The 27,421-nt window shown below is 35.1% G+C and overlaps 1 protein-coding gene across 7 annotated transcripts in view; it reads left to right on the top strand.

Moving 5' to 3' along the window:
• Window positions 1-27,421, top strand: part of DOK6 (docking protein 6) — a 396,998-nt gene that overhangs the window by 149,085 nt on the left and 220,492 nt on the right. For all 7 annotated transcript variants that reach the window (XM_082355309.1, XM_082355307.1, XM_082355311.1 and 4 more), the window contains exon 3: window positions 16,899-17,013. In XM_082355309.1, coding sequence (XP_082211435.1) covers window positions 16,899-17,013 — 115 coding nt within the window. The remainder of the gene's footprint in view (window positions 1-16,898; window positions 17,014-27,421) is intronic.

The raw sequence follows: 27,421 nt of genomic DNA, 5'->3' as shown, positions 1-27,421 counted from the left end.
TTATTCTTTCAGAATATCATCAATGCATTTTGGATTTTTAAAAATCTCTTAGCCATTAACAAAGTCTGCTTAGTTGTGTAATATCTGACAGATGCAACAGGAGAAAAGCTAATTGCATAATATTCACTGAGGATAAATTGTTTTTCTACCATTAATGGAAAGTTATATATTATACTTCAAGTAATGAATGCATATTCATTTACAACTTAAAATTTGAAGAATATTTTAGTGAGACTTTATTCTTGAATTATTACTTTGTACCTTGCTATAAATATCTATGTAGCACCTTTTGTTTTATAAATAATGCTGTTTCATATTTGTTTCAAATTATATAATATTTAAAAAATTGTAAATCCTTTTTACATCTAATACTTATTTTTGTGTGTGTGTGTTTACATTGGCCCAATGGCCATTTTATTTTATTTTATTTTAATTAATTTTTATTAGAGTATAGTTGCTTTACAATGTTGTGTTAGTTTCTGCTGTACAGCAAAGTGAATCAGTTATACATAAACATATATCCACTCTCTTTTAGATTCTATTCCCATATAGGTCATTACAGAGTTATCTAATACTTCTAATAACAAAAGGTAAATTTTTCATTACCCATTAAACAATCTTAGGTTACAAACCAATAGTAGCCACTAAACTGATTTTGTTGATTAGAGAACAGGTTCTTAATTTAAGGAACCATAGGCTTTGAGATTCAGTGAAATAAGTGTTGAATTTGTTCTACTCAGGATTATTTTCACACATAATTTGACATCCTGAAGAAATGATTAAATTCCTGCTATGCAATATTCAGGGAAGTTAGGGGTTTTCCCCCATTTATTTGGAGACAAAGAGAAAGAGGGATTGTAAGTTTTATGCAACTATTTCCACCCCAGTTCTCCTTTTCTATGTCTTTGAATCAAGTTAATCATATTTAGAAATCCAGGGTACTATAAAATTAAAATTTAATCGGATTTGCAGTAGTCTGTAATTCTCCACTATTCTCCTTTTTACCCTTTCATAAAAAGTTGTCTTGGTGTAGTGGAAATTGTCCTGCTAAGCTCAGGGCTACATGATATTCTCCTAGTCTTAGAGCTAGTACAGCTGCCTCTCTGATGGTGGACGTAAAAGTCAACTTTCCTGTCTTTTATTCCAGTTCCATCTTGCAGATAAACTCATGTTGTCAGACTCATTATTATCCCCAAACTTGGATCTTTTATGCAGTTTAATCACAAATAATTGGAATATAGCTTTCACTTACTATTGTTGTGTAACGAATTACCACCAACTCAGGGTCTCAAAAAACAGGCATTTATGAGCTCACAGTGCTGTAGGTCGTAAGGTGCAATATGGCTGGGTTCTCTGCTGAGGGTTCCATGAGCGTGAAGTCAAGTGATCAGTCAGACTGAGCTCTTATCTGGTGGCTCTGGAGAAAAATCTGCTTCCAAGCTCCTTCTGGAGTTGGCTGATTCAGTTCCTCGCAGCTGTAAGACTGAGGTCCCTGTTTCCTTGCTGGCTGCCAAGAAGGTTTGCTCTCAGCAACTAGAGGCTGCCCGAAATCCTTGACTTATATATATATATGTGGCTCTTTCCCACTCTGAGACAGCAATGGAACACCAAGACATTCTCAAGCTTCGAATCTTTCTCTCCTATGACCAGCTGGAGAAAAAGCACCCGTGACTAGGTCAGGTGATCTGGAGTATCTCTGTGTGGTGATCTAACTCTAGTGCATACTATTTAAATTTTTGTTTATCTTCATTTGGGAAGGGATGTTTTTGGTCTGGCAAAAGTGAGAGTATCCCCTTTCCCTCATAGCCTGTAGGAGGTATACACAAGATAAGTATTGTATTTGAAGCAAAACATGATGCAACTCTGACAGCTCAGGCATGGGGTTTAATTGAATTAATTGCTAACTCAACACCCACCCATTTGTAACTCACTTCTTCCTTTTCCATCTTCAATATAGAGACTGAAAGAGCTAGATGATCACTTTTTACACTTCCTGCAGTTATGGAGGTACATTTCTGGCCAATGAGATAAAAATTTTAAGCCTACTAAAAGGTTAGAAAGGAATTTATATTTTCTGATATGGCCAGTAACGTCCCTTATTCCCTTTTTCTACATTGAAAACGTGATAGCTGGAAATACAGCAGACATTTTGTGCCCTGAGGAAATGAGCTTGAGAGAAATGCTGGCGAAAAAAGGTGCTGATGCAGGTCTTTAATAAAAGGGAAGTGGTCTAAAGAGAACTTTTGAAAAGTGGGGAATACCTGTATTTGGGCCTCAGATGTTGCCTCTAATATTATCAAACTGCTAAACTAACACCAATAACTGCCTACCTCTAAGTTATTATGTGAGAAAAAAAAAATCTTGCTTAAATCAGTGGCCAGCAAACTTTTATCTGTAAAGGGACAGATAGTAAAAAGTTTAGGCTTTGCAGATCCTAAGGTCTCTGTTGCAACTCTTCAACTCTGCCCTTGTAGTACATTAAACAGCCACAGACAATACGTAAACAAATGGTTGTGTTCCAATAAAACTTTATTTACAAAAACTTTATTTACAAAATTTATTTAAATTTGGCCCACAGGCCATAGTTTGCCTACCACAGATTTCAGTCACTGATATTTGAGTTTTCTATTACTTAAAGCTATGTATTTTTTTATCTAAATAAAAATGTATAAATAACCCTGGATATCCTGTCTAGATGCTGTAAGTATATATAGGTAAACAAGCTAAACATGATTCGCAGTTAAGTCATGGATCTCACCTAGAGTTGGTCTCATAAGCATAGGAAAGTAACCAGAGTCTCTTATAGCTTTCTTATATATATATACTCTTTGGAATTGATATACATTAATGATCATACCAATACTCTTTCCACTCTGTGTCCTTTACTAGCAAAACATAATTGTGCCCATTAGTTACTATGTTAGGAGTTACCACATACTAAGCCATAGGGATCTGAGCTGAAGACTAATTCAGAGCACTGAAAAGTTGTAATAGCCATATAATTGTTAATAGCAGTTGACCTGCTAGAATTTCACATATCATTCAGTTGATGTTTCTTTAGGAAGTGGATTTTCCTCCTTCCCTCCTTTCCTTCCTTCCTTCTTCCTTCCTTCCTTCCCTTCCTCCCTTCCTTCCCTTCCTCCTTTCCTCCCTTCCTTCTCTTCCTCCCTTCCTCCCTTCCTCCCTCCCTTCCTTCCTTCCTTCCTTCCTTCCTTCCCTTCCTCCCTTCCTCCCTTCCTTCCCTTCCTCCCTTCCTCCCTTCCTCCCTCCCTTCCTTCCTTCCTTCCTTCTTCCTTCCTTCCTCCATCCCTCCCTCCCTCTCTTCCTTCCTTCTTTCCTCTTTCTTTTTCTGGTGTGATAGAAGGCAGCTGCAAAGGTTGATTTAATCATTATTGCTAAGTTAATGGATGCTATCATCATCATTCATCTCTATAATATTTGATTAATCTATTTTATTCCCATTTCTTAATCCCATTCATCTCTCCGCTTCTATAATCATTATAATGATTTTGATGGGAAACTTTATGTGAATCTTATAAATGTATACTGTTGATTTCTTGAACATGTCCTGCTTTGTTAATTCACTTAAGTAATATTGTATTATAACTTACTATGTTTATTTTTAATTCATGCTGCATTATGACTTTTATACCTATTTGCATTTCTGTGTCTCCATTTTGCCAGTTGCTTCTAACTGTTACGTGATACCCCCTAGTTTACATCCATTATATTTTACTTTTCCATTTTCCTAGTGATAGAAACTGGATTGCCAGCAACTTCTCATTACCTCAAACAATGAAGTAATTAAGATTTTTGTTCTGTGTCTTTATGCCCCAATGTGAGAAATTTTCTGGCATATAAAGATCATTGTGTGAAGGATATGTGAGTACTTAAGTATGTACAACCAGATGACTTTTCAGAAAGCAGCTCCACTCTACACATCCGCAGGGCATCTGAGGGTTCTGTATGCTCACATTCTTATTGATACTTTCCATTAGTCATTAATTTTCCAAACCTGATGGGTGTAAAGTGATATTCAATTGCATTTTAACATACAGTTTTCTATTCCCAATGAATTTGAGAAATTCTTCCTATGCACAATTGCTTTCTGAGTTTATTCTTCCATGAATTCTTTGATCATATCATTAGTCCATATCATACTGGGGTCCGTTTATTTTTCTGGCTGTTTTATAAGGTTTTCTTGCCTATTCTAAACACTAGTCTTACTTCAATTTTAGATGTTGTAAATAATTTCTCACCTCTGTCCGTTCACTTTGTGGCGTCCTGCATTAAACAGAAATCTATTTTTTTTAATACTTAGGGACTCAGTTATCACTAGTCCATTTGTTAAATGAGCTATCCTCTCAATTATTGTGGTGGCATAGATCTTATACTCACACACATATGTTTTTCTCTGATTACTCTGTACTGTCTGCTTGTTTGTTCTTGTACCACTAACATGCCACTTGTCTTAAATCACCACCGATCACACGATGTTGTGGCATTTGTTAGGAATATTGTTCCCCAAACACACTCAGTTCTTACTTTCTAAAGTTACCTTAGCAGTTTATCTAAGGACATGGAATATGCTTTTTACTCAGCTCCTCTTTTAAGGTTTAACATTTTTCTCCAACGAAATCCCTAGGTATGTTACAGTTTTTCTTGTTATTGTGAAGGTATTATTTTTTCTAGTTAATATTTGCTAATGTAGAGAAATCCTGCTGATTTTTTATGTTGACTGTATTTGACAGTATTGTTGAATGCTTTTGTTGTTTTAATAATTTATTTTTCTATTAATGCTGCTAGCATTTACATGTCAGTGATCATACTGTCTACAAATATTGATAGTTCTATCTTCTCCTTTCTTAGCCTTTTTAAAAAATTTATTTATTTATTTATTTATTTATGGCTTAGTTCCTGTGCGAGGGCTTTCTCTAGTTGCGGCAAGCGGGGGCCACTCTTCATCGCGGTCTGCGGGCCTCTCACTATCGCGGCCTCTCTTGTTGCGGAGCACAGGCTCCAGACGCGCAGGCTCAGTAGTTGTGGCTCACGGGCCCAGTTGCTCCGCGGCATGTGGGATCTTCCCAGACCAGGGCTCCAACCCGTGTCCCCTGCATTGGCAGGCAGACTCTCAACCACTGCGCCACCAGGGAAGCCCCTCTTAGCCTTTTTCTTAACTTCTTGTGTAGGACCTATGTTACACTGAGGCACTGACAGAGAGTATCCTTTCCAAGTTTCCAGTAATAAATGGGCTGTGTCTAGTACTTGTGCATGAAGTAAAGTACGTTTTGGTAATAAACTTTAAAGAAAATTCCTTTCTATACTTGATATGTTGAGGGGTTTTTTTTCTCACAAAAGGTGTTGAACTTTATCAATATTATTTTTTTAATCTGCTGAGGTAACCATGTGATTTTTCTCATGCCATCTACCAATTTTGAGATCTATGTTTAGACACTTTCTGATGTTCACCATACTTTATGTGACTCAAAATAAATACACATATATTCTTTGCTTTTTAAGAAACTAATATCTTACTAGAGAAACGGGGCTATAGACAAATTTTTCATCATTTTCTTTCTGTCATTTTACCTTCATTCAAGACTACTGACTTTAAAACACAAATTGGGCTGTTCATCTTCAAATAGTACTGTATAATCGTATTAGTTTCCCAGGCTGGCCTAACGAACTACCACAAATTTGGCTTAAAATCGCAGAAGTTTATTCTCTCCCAGTTCTGGGGGCCAGAGGTCAGGAATCAGGGTGTCGGCTGGTCTGCGTCCCTGCAGAGCCTCTAGGGGAGCATCCACTCTTGCCTTTCCCGGCCTCGGGTAGCTCCAGGAACCCCTTCGCTCGCGGCAGCATCGCTTCCGCCTCTGCCCTCACACCCACGTGGCCGTGTCCACTGTGTCCTGCCTCAAAGCCCCCTCTGCTCTTCTCTTCTAAGGACACCGGTCATTGGCTGTGGGGCCCACACTGAATCCGGGGTGATCTCCTCTCAAGGTCCTTCACTTCATTACAGCTGCAAAGACCCTTTTCCCAAATAAGGTCCCATTCACAGGTTCTGGGGTTTAGGACTGGGACATGTCTTTTGGTGGGCTGCTATTCAACCATTACTGTAATTAAAAGATTTAAAATGGTGCATCTAGTAAGTAAAGTCCTAGAAGCTGTAGAGTCTCTGTTAGTATCTGTGTAGCAAAGCTGTGCCTCTCAGAGTGAGAATGAAGCAAGGGCTGACTGAGCTGTTTCATGCCTTTTTGTGCTTGAGTTAGTGAAACGTATTATTAGACACTAAATTTACACATGTTGAGAGAGAGGGAGGGAGAGAGGGAGGGAGAGAAAGACGTATATACGTTTCCTATTTTAGTGCTTATTTTTCCTTTGTACTAATGTTCTGCATTTCTTAGCCCTGAAAATAGCTTATCTTTTTGTTTTTTATAATAGACAACCTCAAAATATTTTGGAGTAATAAGGCAATGAGTTTTTCTGGGATTCCTTTCATCATCCCTACAATTTGGGTCTCTTTGGTAGTTGAATTCTCCTTCCTGTAATAACTTCTCGATTAGCCATTATTTGCCATTATTAAATAGCATGAATTTCAGAGCAATAGCTATTGCATAAGTTGGTGGAAAGATCACTAGTGTGAGAAGCAGGAGACATGGCCCTGATTCTGGTCATCACTTTAACTGTGGGACGGCCACCCAGATAGGGACAGCAATTTCCCATTGTTAAATGAGGAAAGCTTAGCTCTCTGTTTTATAAGTTAGAATGTTTTTGGCTGAAAATAACAGAAACCTCAATTCAAACAACTTAAAGAAGAGCATTTTCACATATTACAGCATGTCCAGAAAAAGAAAATGGCTTCAGGGTTTGGTTCATTCTTGATTCTGCTTAAGAATGAAAATTAAGGACCTGTGTTCTTTTATTTTTTTTGTCTTTCCTATCTCTGCTCTGCCATCCTTAGAGTTGCCTTCATCTTCAATCTAGTAGAATGATAACTGTAGCATCTCTGAATTATGACATCCAGACAGGACAACATCCACTGGAGAAGGGGGCTAGTTTTATCTGGAGGTTACCTCCAGATAAGAAAACATTTGTCAGAAGCCACCAGAAGACTTCTGTTCACAAGTCATTGGTTATATTTAGGTCATGTTCTCTTTCTTAAACTAATCACAAGCAAGGAGACTGTAACCCTGGGAGTAACAAGTTCTACCATGATGCTAGGGGTGAGAGATGCGTACCAGGGCACTTGGGCTGCATGATGTAGGGGTGCATAACTGAAAAAAAAATCAGATTCTGTTATGAATGAAGGAACTGGAACTGGATGCTGAGTAGACAGCCAATGGTGACTACTATAGTTCATTTTAATTCTAATGTAATTTTATCCATAGTTATTTTTTCTAGAAGGTGCATTTCATAATGTAGTTTAATATTTGAGAGACCTTAAGTCTTTCAAAGATTTAAAAGGCTGAACTTGTAATTATTGATTATGAGCATGTTGGGATTGTCAAATAGTAAGCATGGGAGGTCTGTATCAGAGTACATGATATCTGTCACAAGGAGCTTAAAAAATGAGTTATATTGAGTTTTTCAATGGTACACATTCATATTATTCAGTGACAGGAGACAAATGTAAGGAAGCAGCTATTGGAAAATTGATATAAATTATATTGAAAGGAAGCAATTATGAAATTTCTATGCAAATATTATGACCAGAATATTGAAGTATACAATGTATAGGATAACACCAATATTTAAATTATCATTATGAAAACTTAGGACTCAAGCTTTCAAAAGAGATTGATATGTATTAATTGTAATAATTTAAAACTTCAGTAAAACTTCCACCTTTTTTTCTTATTGGAAAATCAGTATTCTCTATCCTAATAAAGTGAATTTTATTAAACTAGCTCCTAAAAATGTCTAGTCTCAAAAATCAAAACTCTGGCTTAATTAGAACAACCATAGAAGATTAGTAAAATGTCAGGATTGAGAATAATTATTAGTAAGATTAATAAGAAAGAGGAGTACAGTTTATTTTCAAATTCATTTAAATATACTTGAAAAAATCTGAAAGGTGATGTCTTTTACTTTTCAAAATAAGATTAGGTTTAAAGAAAGAAACTAAGTGCCTAAATAGGCAGTATCAGATCTCAATTGTCATGACAGTAAACTGATAAGACACTTTAAAACAAAAAATAATTTCAGTAAATATGCTTTTTTCAACTTTTTATCTGTGTACTAAATAGTGAAAATTAATTTTATACTTGTGAGTAAGATCTGCATTGAATGCTAATATTTAGTTTAATTTGCACAGTTATGCTAAGGGGAAAGGTATATAACATAGAAAGTATGATGATTTTTAAATTGTGCAATAAACCTTAATTTGTTTATTCTAACTGTTGCTAGTATGCAAATAAAATCCCTCTGAAAACCTTGGGCTTAACTGGAAAAAATATCACTATGTCCTTCAGCCCATATCAGATTCTTACTGAAAGTTCTACCAAACTAAGTAATGGTAGAACAAGTAAAATCTAGTTAACCATTTTGATGTACAAGTGAAGCAGCTTCTCTGATGTTTGTTCTTTTTTATATTAATTTTTATTGGAGTATAGCTGCTATACAATGTTGTGTTAGCTTCTACTGTACAGCAAGGAGAATCAGCTATACGTATACATATATCCACTCTTTTTTTGGATTTCCTTCCCATTTAGGTTACCACAGAGCATTGAGTAGAGTTCCCTGTGCTATACAGTAGGTTCTCATTAGTTATCTATTTTATACATAGTAGTGTATATATGTCAATCCCATTCTCCCAATTCATCCCACTCCCCCCTTCCCCCTTGGTAGCCATATGTTTGTTCTCTATGTCTGTGTCTCTATTTCTGCTTTGCAAATAAGATCATCTATACCATTTTTCTAGATTACACATATATGCGTTAATATACAATATTTGTTTTTCTCTTTCTGACTTACTTCATAAGTTATACATAGAAGTATGCCCTCCCTTTCAGAACATATAGCCCAATGCAGCTGTATGCTATCCTCTTCTTTATCTTTAGTCTTTTCTTCTCTCAACAGATATGAAAGAAATAATCACTTAACAGATGCCTACTGGTCTTCACTGTGAAAAGCATATAGTCAAAATGCAAAAAAAAAAAAATCCTATGTTGAAGTCTAGTTATGTAAAGAATTAATAAATAAATGACATGAATTAGTAAAGGAACAACTCAATAATTTACTTACTGAGTCCAGTGTAAGAACACAACCAGGTTTCATAATGAGTCAAGAAGCCATCCAAATTCAGATCAAGCTGTCAAGGTCTTGAGAAACATCCCACCCCTCCATCACCAACAGGGATAAGTTATTAACCGTGCATGAGTCATTCAGGAGAGACTAAGGGAGGCTTGCCATTGGTCTTGATGAATGATTGTGAGCTTGACAGGAAGATGAAGGAACTGGGAACCCCAAGAAGATTATTCTGTGAAAGTCTACATAACCTTTCAGTAGCATGTTTCTATTCAGGAAAATTGAAAGATTTTGTATATGGCTGGAACCTAACTTGTGTTCAAAATTGGTGTAGAGAAAGATGAGATTAGATGTACAGGTAGGAACTGAGTCATTAAAGTTGTCAAGTCCTTGCTAAGGAGTGAGAACTTAATTTTGAGGTGTTATTAAATGGTTTTAAGGCCGTGAGGGGCAGCACCAAATGTTTGGATTAACAATATTAGTCTAGGATCAGTGTGAACAGGATAATGGAAGATGAAGAGTATGACAGCTGATGGAAAAATAATGGAAATATTTAAGATGAGAAAGAGTGAGAGTCTGGATGAGTAGTGAAGTTGTGGAAGGGAAGGAGTAAGAGTGCTCATGAAGTAGACTTTGACAGAGTTTTATGACAGAGCAGGTGTTGTGGGCCTGGGACAAAGCTATATTTGGAGCAGTGGATCTCAGATTGGCCCATGAAGACAACACTCTTTCCATCATAGTACTAATATATCACTTGTCATTTTCACTTTGTTTTGGTGCAAAGGCAATAATAGGTAAAACTGCAGCACAAATCAAGGCAATGGCTCCAAACAATAGTAGTAGTTATTGTATTCTTTTTTAAAAGATAAAATTTGTATATATTTAAGCTGTACAACGTGCTGCTTTGGTATACATATACATAGTAAAATGATGACTAGAGTCAAGCTAATTAACATATCCATCTCCTCACATAGTTAACCTTGTGTGTGTGTGTGTGTGTGTGTGCGTGTGGTGAGAGCACCTGAAATCTGGTCACAATACAATACATAATACAATATAGTATTATTGACTATAGTCATCATGCTGTACATTAGATTTCTAGACTTAACACCCTACATACCTGCAACTAGGTATCCTTTCACCAATATTTCCCCACTTTCCACACCATTAACTACTATTCTGCTCTGCTTCCATGTATTCAACTTTTTTAGATTCCACAAGTGAGATCATACAGTGTTTTACTTTCTCTGTCTGGCTTATTTCACTTAGCATAGTGTCCTCCAGGTTCATGTGTGATGTCACAGATGGCCAGATCTTTTTCTTTTAATGCTGAATAATATTCATATTTTATATGTTATATGTATATCACAATTTATTCATTGACAGACACTTGCATTGTTTCCATATCTTGGCTATTGTGGATAATGCGGCAATGAACATGGGATTGCAGATATCTCTTTGATGTACTGATTTCATTTCCTTTGGGTATATGCCCAGAAGAGGGATTGATGGATCATTTGGTAGTTCTATTTTTAATTTTTGAGGAACATCCATTCTGTTTTCCATAGTGGCTGTACCAGTTTAGATTTCCACTACCAGTGTACTACGGCTCCCTTTGCTCTACATCCTCTCCAACACTTATCTTTTAACTTTTTGATAACAGCCCTCCTAACAGGTATGAGGTGATATCTCCTTATGGTTTTGATTTGCATTTCCCTAATGATTAGTGATGTTGGGCACCTTTTTCATGTTGGTTGGCCACTTGTGTGTCTTCTTTGGAAAAACATCTATTAGATCCTTTGCCCATGTTTTAATTAGGTTATTTGGTTTTGTTTTGTTTTTAGCTGTTGAGTGTTGTACATGTATTCCTTACATGTTTGGGATATTAATCTTTTATCAAATACATGGTTTATGAATATTTTCTCCCAATTTGTAGGTTGCCTTTTCTTTTCATTGATTGCTTCCTTTGCTGTGCAGAAACTTTTTAAAAAACAGAAGTAGATGAATTACTTCCAAACGCTGGCCTTTTATGAGGCCAGCATCACCTTTGATACCAAAGGCAAGCAAAGACAAAGAAACCACAAGAAAAGAAAGGTCAATATCTCTGATGAACATAGATGCAAAAATCAACAATAGAATACTAGCAAACTGAATTCAACAGCACATCAAAAAGACTGTACATAACGACAAAGTGGGATTTATCTCTGGGATGCAAAGTTGGTTTAACATATGCACATCAATCAATGCAATACTCGACATTAAAAAATGAAAGATAAAAAACGTGATCATCTCAATGGCTGCAGAAAAAGTATTTGACAAAGTCAAAAATCCATTCATAATTTTAAAAAAAACCTCTCAACAAAATAGGTACAGAAGGAAATTTCCTCAACAAAATAAAGCCCATTTATGAAAGGCCCACAGCTAACATCATAATCAATGGAGGAAAACTGAAAGCTTTTACTCTAAGATCTGGTAAAGACAAGGATGCCAACTCTCACCACTTCTATTCAAAATAGTACTGGAAGTAATAGAAAGAGCAATAAGATAAGAAAGAGAAATAAAAGGCATCAAAATCAGAAAGGAAGAAGTAAAATTATTGCTTTTTGCAGATGACATGATCCTATATGTGGAAAACCTAAAGACTCCATAAAAAATGTTAGAACTAATAAATGAATTCAGTAAAGCTGTAGGATATAAAGTCAACATACAAAAATCAGTTGCATTTTTTTATACCAGTGATGATATCTCCAAAAAGGAAATCAAGAAAACAACCCCATTTACAATAGTATCAAAAAAATGAAATACTTAAGAATAAATTTAACTAAGGAGGTAAAAGACCTGTACACTGAAAACTATTACACACTGATGAAAAAAAAATTGAAGCAGGTATAAATAGAAATATCCTGTGTTCATAGACCTGAAGAATTAATATTGTTAAAATATCAATACTTCCCAAAGCAATATACAATATTCAGTCCATCGCTATCAAAATTCCAAAGGCATTTTTCACAGAATTAGAAAAAACAATTCTAAAATTTGTATCAAACCACAAAAGACCCTGAACAGCCAAAGCAATCTTGAGAAAGCTTTAGGCATCACACTTCCTCATTTAAAATTATATTACAAAGCTATAGTAATCAAAACAGTATGACAATGACATAGAAGTAGACAAAGATACCAGCGGAACAGAATAGAGAGCCCAGAAATAATATATATATATTTCATCAACAAATTTTCAACAAGAGTGCCAAGGAGAGACAATGGGAAAGGGGTAGTGTCATCAATAATTGTTGCTGGGAAAACTGGATATGCACATGCAAAAGAATGAAATTGGAACCTTCTCTTACACCGTACACAAAAATCAACTCAAAATGGATTAAAGACTTAAGTGTAAGACCGGAAACAATAAAATTCCTAGGAAAACACATAGGGGAAAATCTCCTTGACATTGGTTTTGACAATTATATTTTTGGATATGACACCAAAGGCTTAAGCAAAGCAGTAAAAATAAATGGGACTAAAGTCATTGTATTCTTTACCATCATATATTCACCCAAATAAGCAAATAAACAAACAAAACATATGTCAATTGTATTTTCAGTTTACTTAGGAATCATCTTGATGAAACAATAAAAATAACTTTATTAAATCTAGACCTTTAAGTACATCATTTTAATACTGTATGTGAAAAAATGGTAAGAACCCATAAAACACATCTGCTACATACTGACACAAAATGATTATCTCCAGGGGGAGCACTTGTGTGATTGTTGAAATTACAAGCAAACTGGCAAAAAATTTTTTCACAGAACACCTATTTTAATGAAAGTGTGATTGACAGACAAATTATGGTTATTCAGACTTGCATATTTCTCAGACATTTTCTCAAAAATGAACTAAATGAGCCTGTCTTCAAAGAAAACAATTGACAGTATTTATTAACAAAGCTAAATTTTAAGTTTTCAGATGAAAATTAAAATTTGGGCATCTACTGTGTCTGCATTCTTGAGCTTAACAACTTCTCAAAACTTACAGATTTTTTTTGTGGAAACCAAGGGTGATATTGATGGATTTTTTATATTGATAATGAAATATGTTGACATTTATAAGATCTTCATAACTCAGTGAACCAGTGTTTTACCCATAATCAGTCAAAGGTGAAAAGAGACCTATGGATTTTAATGCCACAGAGTGTAAAACGTGTATGACACTATGTCAGACCCCCCATGGTAATAACCTTTAAAAGAAATATGTCAACTTTGGAGATAGAATTGAAGAATATCTACAGTTGGCTGAAAATGCTCTTAAACTATTCTTCCCTTTTACAACTTCATGTCTGTGTGAAGACTTATTTTCTGTATATACTTAATCAAAACCATGTATCTGAATTCAGGAGCAGAAATGAGTATCAAGCTGTCCTCTCTTAAGCCAGACATTGAGTTTTGCAAAAATGTAAAAACATTAACACTCTTCGCCTATTTAAGAAATTTTTTTTAATTTTAAAATAGTATTTGTGTTATCATAAAATGGTTTATTATTAGTTTTAAACACATTAATAAATAAATTTTGAATACTTTATAAGTACTAATATTTCTTTTTGTGATCATTAATAGATATAATCCACATGAACAAAATAGGGCAGGAGAGTAAGGTTTGGAAGCTGTCTATATACTTTTTTAACTTATGCTTTAAAATCCAGGTTTCTTGTAACATGGATTGGTACAGGTGACCAATCCACAAATTGGTTGCAGAAATACAGACTTTCTTCTTCTGTGTTTGTTTGGCTATCGCAGGGTTTATCACCGTCATTTGTAATCTTATCGCCCCAACTATGTTATGAAGTCCTACAGAAAAAGCTTATGTGTTTCTTCTTTGAACTCTCTATCTCTGACTCTTATCACTATGAATTCCTTGGGGATTGCTCCTTGAAATAAAAATTAAATAACACCAGGTAACAAAGTCATCATTTAGGTATGTTTATATTTAGGCTTTACTTCTATCACTTATTAGACCTCAATATTTTAAATTATTGACCGTGGCATTTATTGACTTAGACTTGAACAACCAGAATTATTTTCAAGTAATTTTTCCTTTAATTAAATTCTGTTGATTTCATATTTAAAGTAATTATTTTAATGCTTTATTATTAAACTTTAAAATTTTGTCCTTTTATAGCAATATGAAAAATCAGTATTTCAGATATATGGATTAAATAGTTAAATGATGTAATAATTTATTGATATATTTTATTGAAATGCTCTAGGATTTCACAATCTTAATAAAAGTTCATAATTACTTTTATGTCACACTGTTAGGTTTTAGACTAATAAAAACATTTTTATTTTAAAACATTTAAAGACATTATTTTAAAAATTGTCTTCATGGAAGAAAATACAAATAATTTTGTACTGGATGGTAAAATCATATAGTACTGAGAGTGAAAAGTGAGGACAGGAGATTCAAATATATCTTAACCTAAATTGTTATGATTTTAAATATTTTTAAAATATATTTTGAATTAAAGATATATCAAATTCCAAAGGTATACCAACTCCTTAGAAAATCTTCTAAGTATGATTTTTGTATCTTCTGGTATGATTTTGTAACATTTTATAATCTAGTATAACACTTGAATTTCCTAACCAAGACAATCTGAGAAGTGGAATTTTATGCTCCTCATGAGTATTTTGCTTTCTGGCATCTCTTCAGTGTGTTAGGGCACACACTGAAGTGGGTGGCATCGCACTATTGATCAACAACAAAATGCCTTGCACTGTTGTGGAAACCAGTGTAACAATGTCTGCTTGAAGAGGTTCTCTGAATTTCTAAATGTAAATTTTACAGAAGAGCAAACACTTTGTTTGAACTACATCATCTGTCAGATTGCCTAAGGCACTAAAGTTAGAAAATCTCTAGTGCTTGCTGCATTTTGCTAGGGTATTTATTAATTTGTTCTGTTGATTTTTTGCTATGAGGTGACAAAAAAAGATGTAATCCACAATATCTGTTCCAATATTCTTTTATATTTGTAAATAAACATATTCGGAAAGACCTTTGAGTAGAATAATAAATGTTTTTATGATATTGTTTGGTACAACTAGATATTATATATAATGTACATAGCAGCATATCACTTTTATGCTCACCTGACATAAATTGCATCAGTTCTTAAGCAACACATAATGTTCATTGCTTTTAGTCTCTATTTAATTTTGATAAGATCATTTGTTTATTTAAAATTAATAACACTTGAAAATAATATCTCTTTAAAATATATTTAACTTACTATGTTAGAAAAAAATTTGGCTTAAATATTACTTGAGTCAGTTATCAAATCATTTAAAAATTCAAGAGTTTATCATTGAGAACATGCTTTAATGTACTTTAAATGTAATATGCAAATCATTGTTCCAAAAAAAACTCTCATCTTTCTCCCCAGAGTATTAGACCTCAGACATTGTAAGATATTACTGTCTAATTATTCTTTCCTGAAAGAGAAAATGAGTATTTCCAAATAGATAGGTAGGTAGGTAGGTAGGTAGGTAGGTAGATAGATAGATAGATAGATAGATAGATAGATAGATAGATAGAGTATATGTATAATTCACAAATGAATACATATAGGTGTTTATATATGTGCATATATATGAAGCAAATCATTTTTAGTTTATTTAACTTAAAATCACTTATCTTACCCATTTTAATTTTGCATGTTAATCTTAAATGAGATAATGACAAGGAGAGAAATAAACAAATATGAAGAAAAGATATATTAAAATTAGTTTTCCTGCAATGTAGAATGTAGACAGTAGACTGTAAATTCATTGTGACAAAGAACAAAAGGGTCCCTATGGACAGCCTACACAGCAACACAGTGATAAGCATGTTATTTTATGAGGCTAGAAGTCTAGATCACTACAGATTTTAAAAGGAAATATGACAAAAAACATAAAGCTCTTTAACAAGTAGCCACATAGTTTTATTTTACAGATATTATGTGTCATCAGTACAATTTTTAGCCATGAATTGGTCATTTAAACTATTTTCATACTAGTATATCCTAATCAACATCAGAGGTATCATCTTCACAAATGGAGGACCAAAATTTTTTAAACATATAAGTATATCTGTTTATCTTTTTTCACTTAGAACACTAGTTAGTGATTGATAGTGCTTCTAGGATGGCATTGTGAATCATAAATGGAATTAAATCATTTCCCTTCACCAAAATCCTTCATTTTCAGTTAACACGTGTGATAAAGTGAAAGAATTGAACATTGATCAAGTCAAAACTGGTACCCTTGTTAAAGACAAAGTAAATACCCAATTTCTGCCCACTCCAGCCATCCTCTCCCACCTGTGGTTAGGGAGGACTGAGGAACACTTGTTAAGCTCACTGTCCAGAGGCACAGGCTCACTAAAGACTGAGACCTAATGACAGGACTGTGGAACACGTCCCATCACCCACACCTGACCACCACATGACTAAAGGCCTATTTACAGCAGTTCCTTGTACCCAGTACATCATACCTGGCTACCAAGTAAAAATAGCCATTGGAAAATGGCTTAAGACAGTAATAACTGATCATTTTGTGTAAGCACCAATATATAGCATGTACTGTACACTAAGTTAAAAATATTTTTCTTTCAAGGTAACTGAACTGCACAACATCAAGAATATAACCAGGCTGCCTCGAGAGACGAAGAAGCATGCAGTGGCAATTATCTTTCATGATGAAACGTCAAAGACATTTGCCTGTGAGTCAGGTAAGCAATTATAGCCTTGTCTCCAGCTTGAAGACATGGAGTTGCTTCTGAGACAATAGCCCAGATGGATTGAGATCTACCACTGAATAGGATGGCTTATTGTGATGAGAATGTGCTGTGGAAGGCTTTAGTAAGAAGCTCAGTGTATCTATTTCTACAGATGTTTTGGGTGCTTGTTTATTATGTGTCTGGCTTTTGCTCCCAGGTGGTCTGAGGACACTTGAGGTTTCCTTTCAAGCTCGGAGAATTAAATAAACAATGCTGGTGAGAAGCTGTTAGGGCAAGCGCGTGCTATGTGTTCTGGTCCTTGGTGAGTGTGCAGCTGGAGGTAGTTGGTAGCACGATAACAGTGCTGCTGTGCAGGAGTGTGGCACGGCACAGCCGCGGTCCCCAAACATTTCAAAACAGAACTTTGAGTGATTGGTTGCCTTCATGGATTCTCAGTATTACAATGAAATACCTTTCAGATTGAATTTTAGAATCCCAGTTCATACTGCACTCTAACATTATTGAGACACAAGGCAGGTTATCATTGGAGCTTGCAGTGTTTTTGATTTTGGAATCCCTGTGCTGTGTAATATATTAGTTGGCTTATTATAGTTTTTTAAAGATTTTGCTCAGGGAAATGGTGTATTCATTTTATAATGCATGGAAGCAAAAAGCACTAAGGGTTTGAAAGATGTGAATTTCAAATAATAGATGAGTCTTTAGGAGAAGCTTTGTTGAGTAATTTTTAAAAGGGAGTAAAGTTTCTGTATTTATGGTCAAAGTTTGTAGGTATATTTATTACCGGGTTACGTTATTCAAAAACATAAAGTCACTTTGCCTAAATAAATTGCTCACACCTCCTCACCTACACTTATCTTAGCTTTGCTAAATTGAATTAGAATGTATCAAAGTGTTCCTCTTTCCTTGAATGCCTTTATTCCTTTTATGTACCTTTCTTCACTACTCATCTGACCTCATTTCATCATTAAAAATTGTCTTTTTGGCGGTTGCATAGACGTCTGTTAACTGGTAATATAAATCCCCATGTGGTAATAGAACCCATCCCAAACTTGCTGGCATCATATATTAATATCCAAAAGTATCTGTGCCTTCTTGTTCATTGTCTTACAACTGCATAACCTCACTTTTCTCTGAGCTCTCAAATAATGTTGCATATTAAAACTAACAACAACCAGAGGAGAACCTTCAAGATGGCAGAGGAGTAAGACGTGGAGATCACCTTCCTCCCCCCAAATACATCAAAAATACGTCTACATATAGAACAACTCCTACAGAAGACCTACTGAATGCTGGCAGAAGATCTTAGACTTCCCAAAAGCTGTGTGGCTGACAGGGACTTGGTGCTCCGGCCGGGGGTCAGGCCTGAGCCTCTGAGGTGCGAGAGCCGAGTTCAGGACATTGGACCACCAGAGACCTCCTGGCACCATGTAATATCAAATGGCGAGAGCTCTCCCAGAGATCTCCGTCTCAATGCTAAGACCCAGCTCCACTCAATGACCAGCAAGCTCCAGTACTGGACACCCTATGCCAAACAACTAGCAAGACAGGAACACAACCCCACCCATTAGCAGAGAGACTGCCTAAAATCATAATAAGTTCACAGACACCCCAAAACACAGCACTGGACATGGTCCTGCCCACGAGAAAGACAAGATCCACCCTCATCTACCAGAACACAGGCACTAGTCCCCTCCACCAGGAAACTTACACAACCCACTGAACCAACCTTACCCACGGGGGCAGACACAAAAAACAACGGGACTACAAACCTGCAGCCTGAGAAAAGGAGACCCCAAACACAGTAAGTTAAGCAAAATGGGAAGACAGAGAAATATGCAGCAGATGAAGGAGCAAAGTAAAAACCCACCACACCAAACAAATGAAGAGGAAATAGGCAGTCTACCAGAAAAAGAATTCAGAGTAATGATAGTAAAGATGATCAAAATCTTGGAAATAGAATGGAGAAAATACAAGAACGTTTAACAAGGACCTAGAAGAAATAAAGAGGAAACAAACAATGATGAACAACACAATAAATGAAATTTACAATTCTGTAGAAGGAATCAATACCAGAATAACTGAGGCAGAAGAACGAATAAGTGACCTGGAAGATAAAATAGTGGAAATAACTACTGCAGAGCAGAATAAAGAAAAAAGAGTGAAAAGAACTGAGTACAGTCTCAGAGACCTCTGGGACAACATTAAACACACCAACATTAGAATTATAGGGGTCCCAAAAGAAGAAGAGAAAAAGAAAGGGACTGAGAAAATATTTGAAGAGATTATAATTGAAAACGTCCCTAACATGGGAAAGGAAATAGTTAATCAAGTCCAGGAAGCACAGAGAGGCCCATACAGGATAAACCCAAAGAGAAACATGCCAAGACACAGATTAATCAAACTATCAAAAATTAAATACAAAGAAAAAATATTAAAAGCAGCAAGGGAAAAGCAACAAAGAACATACAAGGGAATCCCCATAATGTTAACAGGTGATCTTTCAGCAGAAACCCTGCAAGCCAGAAGGGAGTGGCAGTACATATTTAAAGTGATGAAAGGGAAAAACCTACAACCAAGATTACTGAACCCGGCAAGGGTCTCATTCAGATTCGACGGAGAAATCAAAAGATTTACAGACAAGAAAAAGCTACGAGAATTCAGCACCACCAAACCAGCTTTACAACAAATGCTAAAGGAACTTCTCTAGGCAGGAAACACAAGTGAAGAAAAAGACCCACAAAAATGACCCCAAATCAATTAAGAAAATGGTAATAGGAACATACATATCAATAATTACCTTGAATGTAAATGGATTAAATGCTCCAACCAAAAGACATAGACTGGCTGAATGGATACAAAAACAAGACGTGTATATATGCTGTCTACAAGAGACCCACTTCTGACCTAGGGACACATAGAGACTGAAAGTGAGGGGATGGAAAAAGATATTCCATGCAAGTGGAAATCAAAAGAAAGTGGGAGTAGCAATTCTCATATCAGACAAAACAGACTTTAAAATAAAGACTCTTACAAGAGACAAAGAAGGACACTACATAATGATCCAGGAATCAATCCAAGAAAAAGATATAATAGTTGTAAATATTTATGCATGCAACATAGCAGCACCTCAATACATAAGGCAAATGCTAACAGCCATAAAAGGGGAAATCAACAGTAACACAATCATAGTAGGGGACTTTAACACCCGACTTTCACCAATGGAGAGATCATCCAAAATGAAAATAAATAAGGAAACACAAGCTTTAAATGACGCATTAAGCAAGATGGACTTAACTGATATTGATAGGACATTCCATCCCAAAACAACAGAATACACTTTCTTCTCAAGTGCTTATGGAACATTCTCTGGGATAGATCATATCTTGGGTCACAAATCAAGCCTTAGTAAATTTAAGAAAACTGAAATTTTATCAAGTATCTTTGCCGATCACAAGACTATGAGACTACATAACAATTACAGGGGAAAAAACTGTAAAATTACAAACACATGGAGGCTAAACAGTACACTACTAAATAACCAAGAGATCACTGAAGAAATCAAAGAGGAAATCAAAAAATACCTAGAAACAAATGACAGTGAAAACACGATGCCCCAAAACCTATGAGCTGCAGCAAAAGCAGTTCTAAGAGGGAAATTTATAGCAATACAATCCTACCTCGAGAAACAAGAAAAATCTCAAACAGCCTAACCTCACACCTAAAGCAATTAGAGAAAGAAGAACAAAAAAACCCCAAAGTTAACAGAAGGAAAGAAATCATAAAGATCAGATCAGAAGTAAATGAAAAAGAAATGAAGGAAACAGTAGCAAAGATCAGTAAAAGTAAAAGCTGGTTCTTTGAGAAGATAAACAAAACTGATAAACTATTAGCCAGACTCATCAAGAAGAAAATGGAGAAGACTCAAATCAACAGAATTAGAAATGAAAAAGGAGAAGTAACAACTGACACTGCAGAAATACAAAGGATCATGAGAGATTACTACAAGCAACACTGTGCCAATAAAATGGACAACCTGGAAGAAATGGACAAATTCTTAGAAAAGCACAACCTTCTGAGACTGAACCAGGAAGAAATAGAAAATATAAACAGACCAATCACAAGCACTGAAATTGAAACTGTGATTAAAAATCTTCCAACAACCAAAAGCCCAGGAACAGATGGCTTCCCAGGAGAATTCTATCAAACATTTAGAGAAGAGCTCACACCTACCCTATCAAAGTCTTCCAAAATATAGTAGAGGAAGGAACACTCCCAAACTCATTCTGTGAGGCCACTATCACCCTGATATCGAAACCAGACAAATATGTCACACACACACAAAAAAAACTACAGGCCGATATCACTGATGAACATAGATGCAAAAATCCTGAACAAAATATTAGCAAACAGAATCCAACAGCACAATAAAAGTATCCTACACCATGATCAAGTGGGGTTTATCCCAGGAATGCCAGGATTCTTCAATACACACAAATCAATCAATGTGATACACCATATTAACAAATTGAAGGATAAAAAACATCTGATAATCTCAATAGATGCAGACAAATCTTTTGACAAAATTCAACACTGATTTATAATAAAAACCCTCCGGAAAGTAGGCATAGAGGGAACTTATCTCAACAAAATAAGGGCCATATATGACAAACCCACAGCCAACATAGTTCTCAGTGGTGAAAAACTGAAACCATTTCGACTAATATCAGGAACAAGACAAGGTTTCCCACTCTCACTGCTATTATTCAACATAGTTTTGGAAGTTTTAGCCACAGCAATCAAAGAAGAAAAAGAAATAAAAGGAATCCAAATTGGTAAAGAAGTAAAACTATCACTGTTTGCAGATGACATGACATACTATACATAGAGAATCCTAAAGATGCCACTAGAAAACTCCTAGAGCTAATCAATGAAGTTGGTAAAGTAGCAGGATACAAAATTAATGCACAGAAATCTCTTGCATTCCTATACACTAATGATGAAAAATCTGAAAGACAAATTAAGGAAACACTCCCATTCACCATTGCAACAAAAAGAATAAAAGGAGACAAAAGACCTGTAAGCAGAAAAGTATAAGACATTGATGAAAGAAATTAAAGATGATGCAAACAGATGGAGAGATATACCATGTTCTTAGATTCGAAGAATCAACATTGTGAAAATGACTATACTACCCAAAGCAATCTACACATTCAACGCAATCCCTATCAAATTACCAATGGCATTTTTCACAGAATGAGAACTAAAAATGACACAATTCGTATGGAAACAGAAAAGACCCCAAATAGCCAAAGCAATCTTGAGAAAGAAAAACGGAGCTGGAGGAATCAGACTCCAAAACTTCAGACTATACTACAAAGCTACAGTAATCAAGATAGTATGATACTGGCACAAAAACAGAAATATAGATCAATGGAACAGGATAGAAAGCCCAGAGGTAAATACACGCACATATGGTCACCTTATTTTTGATAAGGGAGGCAAGAATATACAATGGAGAAAAGACAGCCTCTTCAATAAGTGGTGCTGGGAAAACTGGACAGCTACATGTAAAATAATGAAATTAAAACACTTCCTAACACTGTACCGAAAAATAAACTCAAAATGGATGAAAGACCTTAATGTAAGGCCAGACACTATAAAACTCTTAGAGGAAAACATAGGAAGAACCGTCTATTACATAAATCACAGCAAGATTCTTTTTGATCCACCTCCTAGAGAAATGGAAATAAAAACAAAAATAAACAAATGGGACCTAATGAAACTTAAAAGCTTTTGCACAGCAAAGTAAACCATAAACAAGATGAAAAGACAGCCCCCAGTGTGGGGGAAAATATTTGTAAATGAAGCCACTGACAAGGATTAATCTCCAACATATACAAGCAGCTCATGCAGCTCAATATCAGAAAAACAAACAACCCAATCCAAAAATGGGCAGAAGATCTAAATAGACATTTCTCCTAAGAAGATACACAGATTGCCAACTAACACTTGAAAGGATGCTCAACATCACTAATCATTAGAGAAATGCAAATCAAAACTATAATGAGGTTCACCTCACACCAGTCAGAATGGCCATCATCAAAAAATCTACAAACAATAAGTACTGGAGAGGGTGTGGAGAGAAAGGAACCCTCTTGCACTGTTGGTGGGAAAGTAAATTGATGCAACCACTATGGAGAACAATAAGAAGGTTCCTTAAAAACTAAAAGTAGAACTACCATACAACCCAGCAATCCTACTACTGGGCATATACCCTGAGAACACCATAATTCAAAAGGAGTCATGTATCACAATGTTCTTTACAGCACTATTTACAATAGCCAGGACATGGAAGCAACCTAAGTGTCCATCGACAGATGAATGGAAAAAGAAGATGTGGCACATGTATACAATGGAATATTACTCAGCCATAAAAATAAATGAAATTGAGTTATTTGTCGTGAGGTGGATGGACCTAGAGTCTGTCATAAAGAGTGAAGTAAGTCAGAAAGAGAAAAACAAATACCGTATGCTAACACATACATATGGAATCTAAAAAAAAAATAATGGTTCTGAAGAACCTAGGGTCAGGACAGGAATAAAAATGCAGACGTAGTGAATGAACTTGAGGACATGGGGAGGGGGAAGTGTAAGCTGAGACGAAGTCAGAGAGTGACATTGACATATATACACTACCAAATGTAAAATAGATGGTGGGAAGCACCCACATAGCACAGGGAGATCAGCTCGGTGCTTTGTGACCACCTAGTGGGGTGGAATAGGGAGGGTGGGAGACAGATGCAAGAGGGAGGGGATATGAAGATATTTGTATACATATAGCTGATTCACTTTGTTATACAGCAGAAACTAACACAACATTTTAAAGCAATTATACTCCAATAAAGATGTTAAAAAAAAAAAAGAAAAAAAAAAAACTAACAACAACCAGAGAATTGGTTTTCCAAAACAGGTAAAAGAGCATTTTCTTTATTGTTTGTATGTTTCAATTTTCACTGTTGTTTTACGATTTTTATTTGTACTGATTTGTGTTGTGGGTACATAGGCAATACCAGAGCCTCTTATTTCTGATAAGAATGATATTGAATTATGTTTCTCCATAATTCTGAAATTTAGACTCACAGTTGTAACCCACAGGTCTGAAATTGGAAGCTTTTGTTTTCTTTTTTGGCAGTGGTGGTAGTTTCATGGTTCATGTAAGATTTTTGAGAAATGAAAGGCTCTTCTTTAAAAGAAAATGGCCTTAAATTTCAATGGAAGAATCTCCTGACAGTGAGACTGAGGCAAGATCTAAGTGTAAAAATGAAGAACGCCTTTTTTTGCATTTCTTGCAGAGTTTTCAACTAGTTTAAATTATGATTAATTTGAAAGTATTATTTATTTTTTAAACCATTTTTTTATGTGTAGATGTAACAGTCTGCTTTTAGATGGTAGTAAAAGTGCTTAAGAAGCCATGGCACAATTTTTAAAAATTGTCTTAACTTCGTGGCATGCCAATGGGAAAAAAGGAAGTACTTAAAAACAAGGAATTTGAGTATTTTTTCTTGCAAATTATGTTTTTCAGATAGATATTAAGATGGAGTAGTCTATATCTTTTAATAAAATGACAAAATTACATGGAAAACAGACTCAAACTTAAAAGCAGTCAGACGTGAAAACTAAAATAACAAGATTAAAGCCACAATTAAAAGGAGCTCTCACATTTACTTCTAATGAAAATGAAGATCAAAATGTACTCTCATAATGGCTAGTGAGAATGTAAATTGTTTCAATTATTTTTTTCAAGAAAACTGACAGCTGCCATTATAAACATGCATACCCTTGACTCAGTGAACCCCTTTGGGAATATATCCTGTGTATTATACATTATGTGTAATGACAACAAAATTGGAAACAAGTGAATGCCTATTAGGAGAATCATTGAATAAATTATGGTATATCCTTATCATGAAATATTATGCAATCACTAGGAAGAATTCTAATTAACCCAATTAACTTGAAGACATTTCTAAGAAGTGTAGTTCTTCAGGCAAAACAACCAGCAGAGAAGTATGTAGTGAATAATCCCATTTTGTAAAAGAAAAATTGAAAGAGTGTGTGTTTTAACAAGCATTACCTGGGGCGAGGAGGAGATGATAACAAGGTAGATAGAAAGGAAGATGGGTAAAAAAAAGGCAAGCAAAAAGGAAAAGTAATAAAATAAAATGAACAGAAGAAAATACCCAGTATATATAAAATATCCCATTTATATGAAATTATGCATATGTGAACGTTCCCATGAATGTATCCAAGTTTTTAAAAAGTTAATCATCAGGGAAATGCAAATTAAACCATAATGAGATATCACTGTGCACCTATCTGAATGGCTGAAATTAAAAAAAAATAATAGTGATACCACTTAATGCTTGAGAGGTTGCAGGGAAACTGGATCACTCATACGTTGCTGGTGGGAATGTAAAGTGGTCCAGCCACTGTGGAAAGTGGATGGCAGCTTTTTATAAAATTAAATATGTAATTATTACACAATCCAGCAATTGCACTCTTGGATATTTATCTCAGGGGAAAACAAAAGAAACTTATGTTCACACACACATATACACCTGTACAAAAATGTTCATAATAGCTTTATTCATAATAGTCAAAAACTGGAAAGAGCCCAGAGGTCCTTCGACAAACTGTGGTATACTCATACCGTGAACTACTCCTCAGCAGTGAAAAGGAACAAATGTTTGATACATGCAGCAGCCTGGGTGAATCTCAAGTGAATTAGGCCCAGTGAAAAAAAGCCAATCCCAAAAGATTATATACTTTGTGATTTCATTTATAGAACATCTGTGAAATGACACATTTTACAAATGGAGGACAGTTTAGTTGTCAGAGGTTAGGGTAGGGGTTTGGGGGTGTGGAGGCGGGGAGTGTATGGTCATAAAAGGGTAACACGAACTTGTATTGGACCTGGGCAGTTACCTTGATTGTGATGGTGCACACACAAATCCATAAGGTGATAAATTGTGTAGAATTCAACACACACACACACACACAAATAAGTACAAGTAAAACTGAGGAAATCTGAATAAAATCAGTGGACTTCCAATGTCAGTATCCTGGTTGTGATGTTGTACTATAATTTTGCAAAATATTAACATTGGGGTCAGAGAGAAGAAAGTGGTCAAAATATACACAGGATCTCTCTGTAGTATTTCTTATTATTACAAGTGAATCTGCAATTATCTCAGTAAAACTTGCAATAAAATACTAGCTCTATATCAGTTATCTGTAAGATCAACTATAATGTATTTTTAAGTTAAAAGACAGATTAGAGAAACAATTGCAGAAATAAAAAGTGGTATAGTCTAACACGCTAAAAAGAAACTGATAGCAATAACAACAAACAATAAAAATAATCCTAAATGTGTACCTATGTACCTTGTGTATGATTCATGAGTACAAAGACACATGTGCACGCGTACATACGTGTGTGTCTTGCTCCTTCCTAACGTGTAGACCTTGTATGAGATCCCCCAGCCTAGTATGCCCCCCGCACACTTCAACCAACCATCTCTACATTTCCTTCCATCCTCGGTGTAGGATCTCATGCTTCCTGCCCCTCATCTTAGTACCTCTGCTGTATTCCCATTCCTTGAAAAGAGAGCCCTTGTTCATTCTTTTTTTTTTTTTTGGAGTATGTTCAATGCCTAGTGAATAAAGGAACAGATGGCTTCGATGTTGGAAACCCAGAGGTTGGGTAATAAATTCTGTTACCTTCATTAAGGAAAAGAGAAAAGGAAAGGAAGAGCTCATCTATGTCAGTCTTTGTCAGTATATGAAATCTGAAAAGTTATCTCCAAATAATTCAGGGCAAGTAATATTTAAAGTCGGAACAACCTGGTTAATTTCCTAAATAATTATTTGAAGCATTGAATTTATTCTGTAATATAATGAAGTTATTTTTATAGTTTTTCCCATTTGAAATTTGTAATGGAATATTCATGAATAAATCGCCCCACAGTAAAAATGAAAACTATTTGGGCAAAACCCAAATGCCAATATATACATAAACTTCTTAAATTTTTTAAAAGTTTTGCATAAGTGTTACTTTGTACCTCAAATACCTGGATATCCGTTAATCGTGTTTCAGTTTATTCACATTGTATTTCCCAAATCCTATATCTTCGTTTTGTTTTTTTCTTAGAAATTTCATGTAATGTCTAAAACATTTATATTAACATATTTCCATACAAATACCCAAAGAAAGTTTAGTATTAGTTGTTTTCTTTGTTTGTTTGTTCATTTATACTGCAGGTTCTTATTAGTCATAAATTTTATACACATCAGTGTATACCTGTCAGTCCCAATCGCCCAGTTCAGCACACCACCATCC

This window comes from Balaenoptera borealis, assembly GCF_965194805.1.
Source record: "Balaenoptera borealis genome assembly, chromosome: 14".
In the NCBI taxonomy this organism is placed as follows: Eukaryota; Metazoa; Chordata; class Mammalia; order Artiodactyla; family Balaenopteridae; genus Balaenoptera; species Balaenoptera borealis.
The sequence above is the reverse complement of the archived record's forward strand: the minus strand, read 5'-3'. Positions and strand labels throughout refer to the sequence as shown.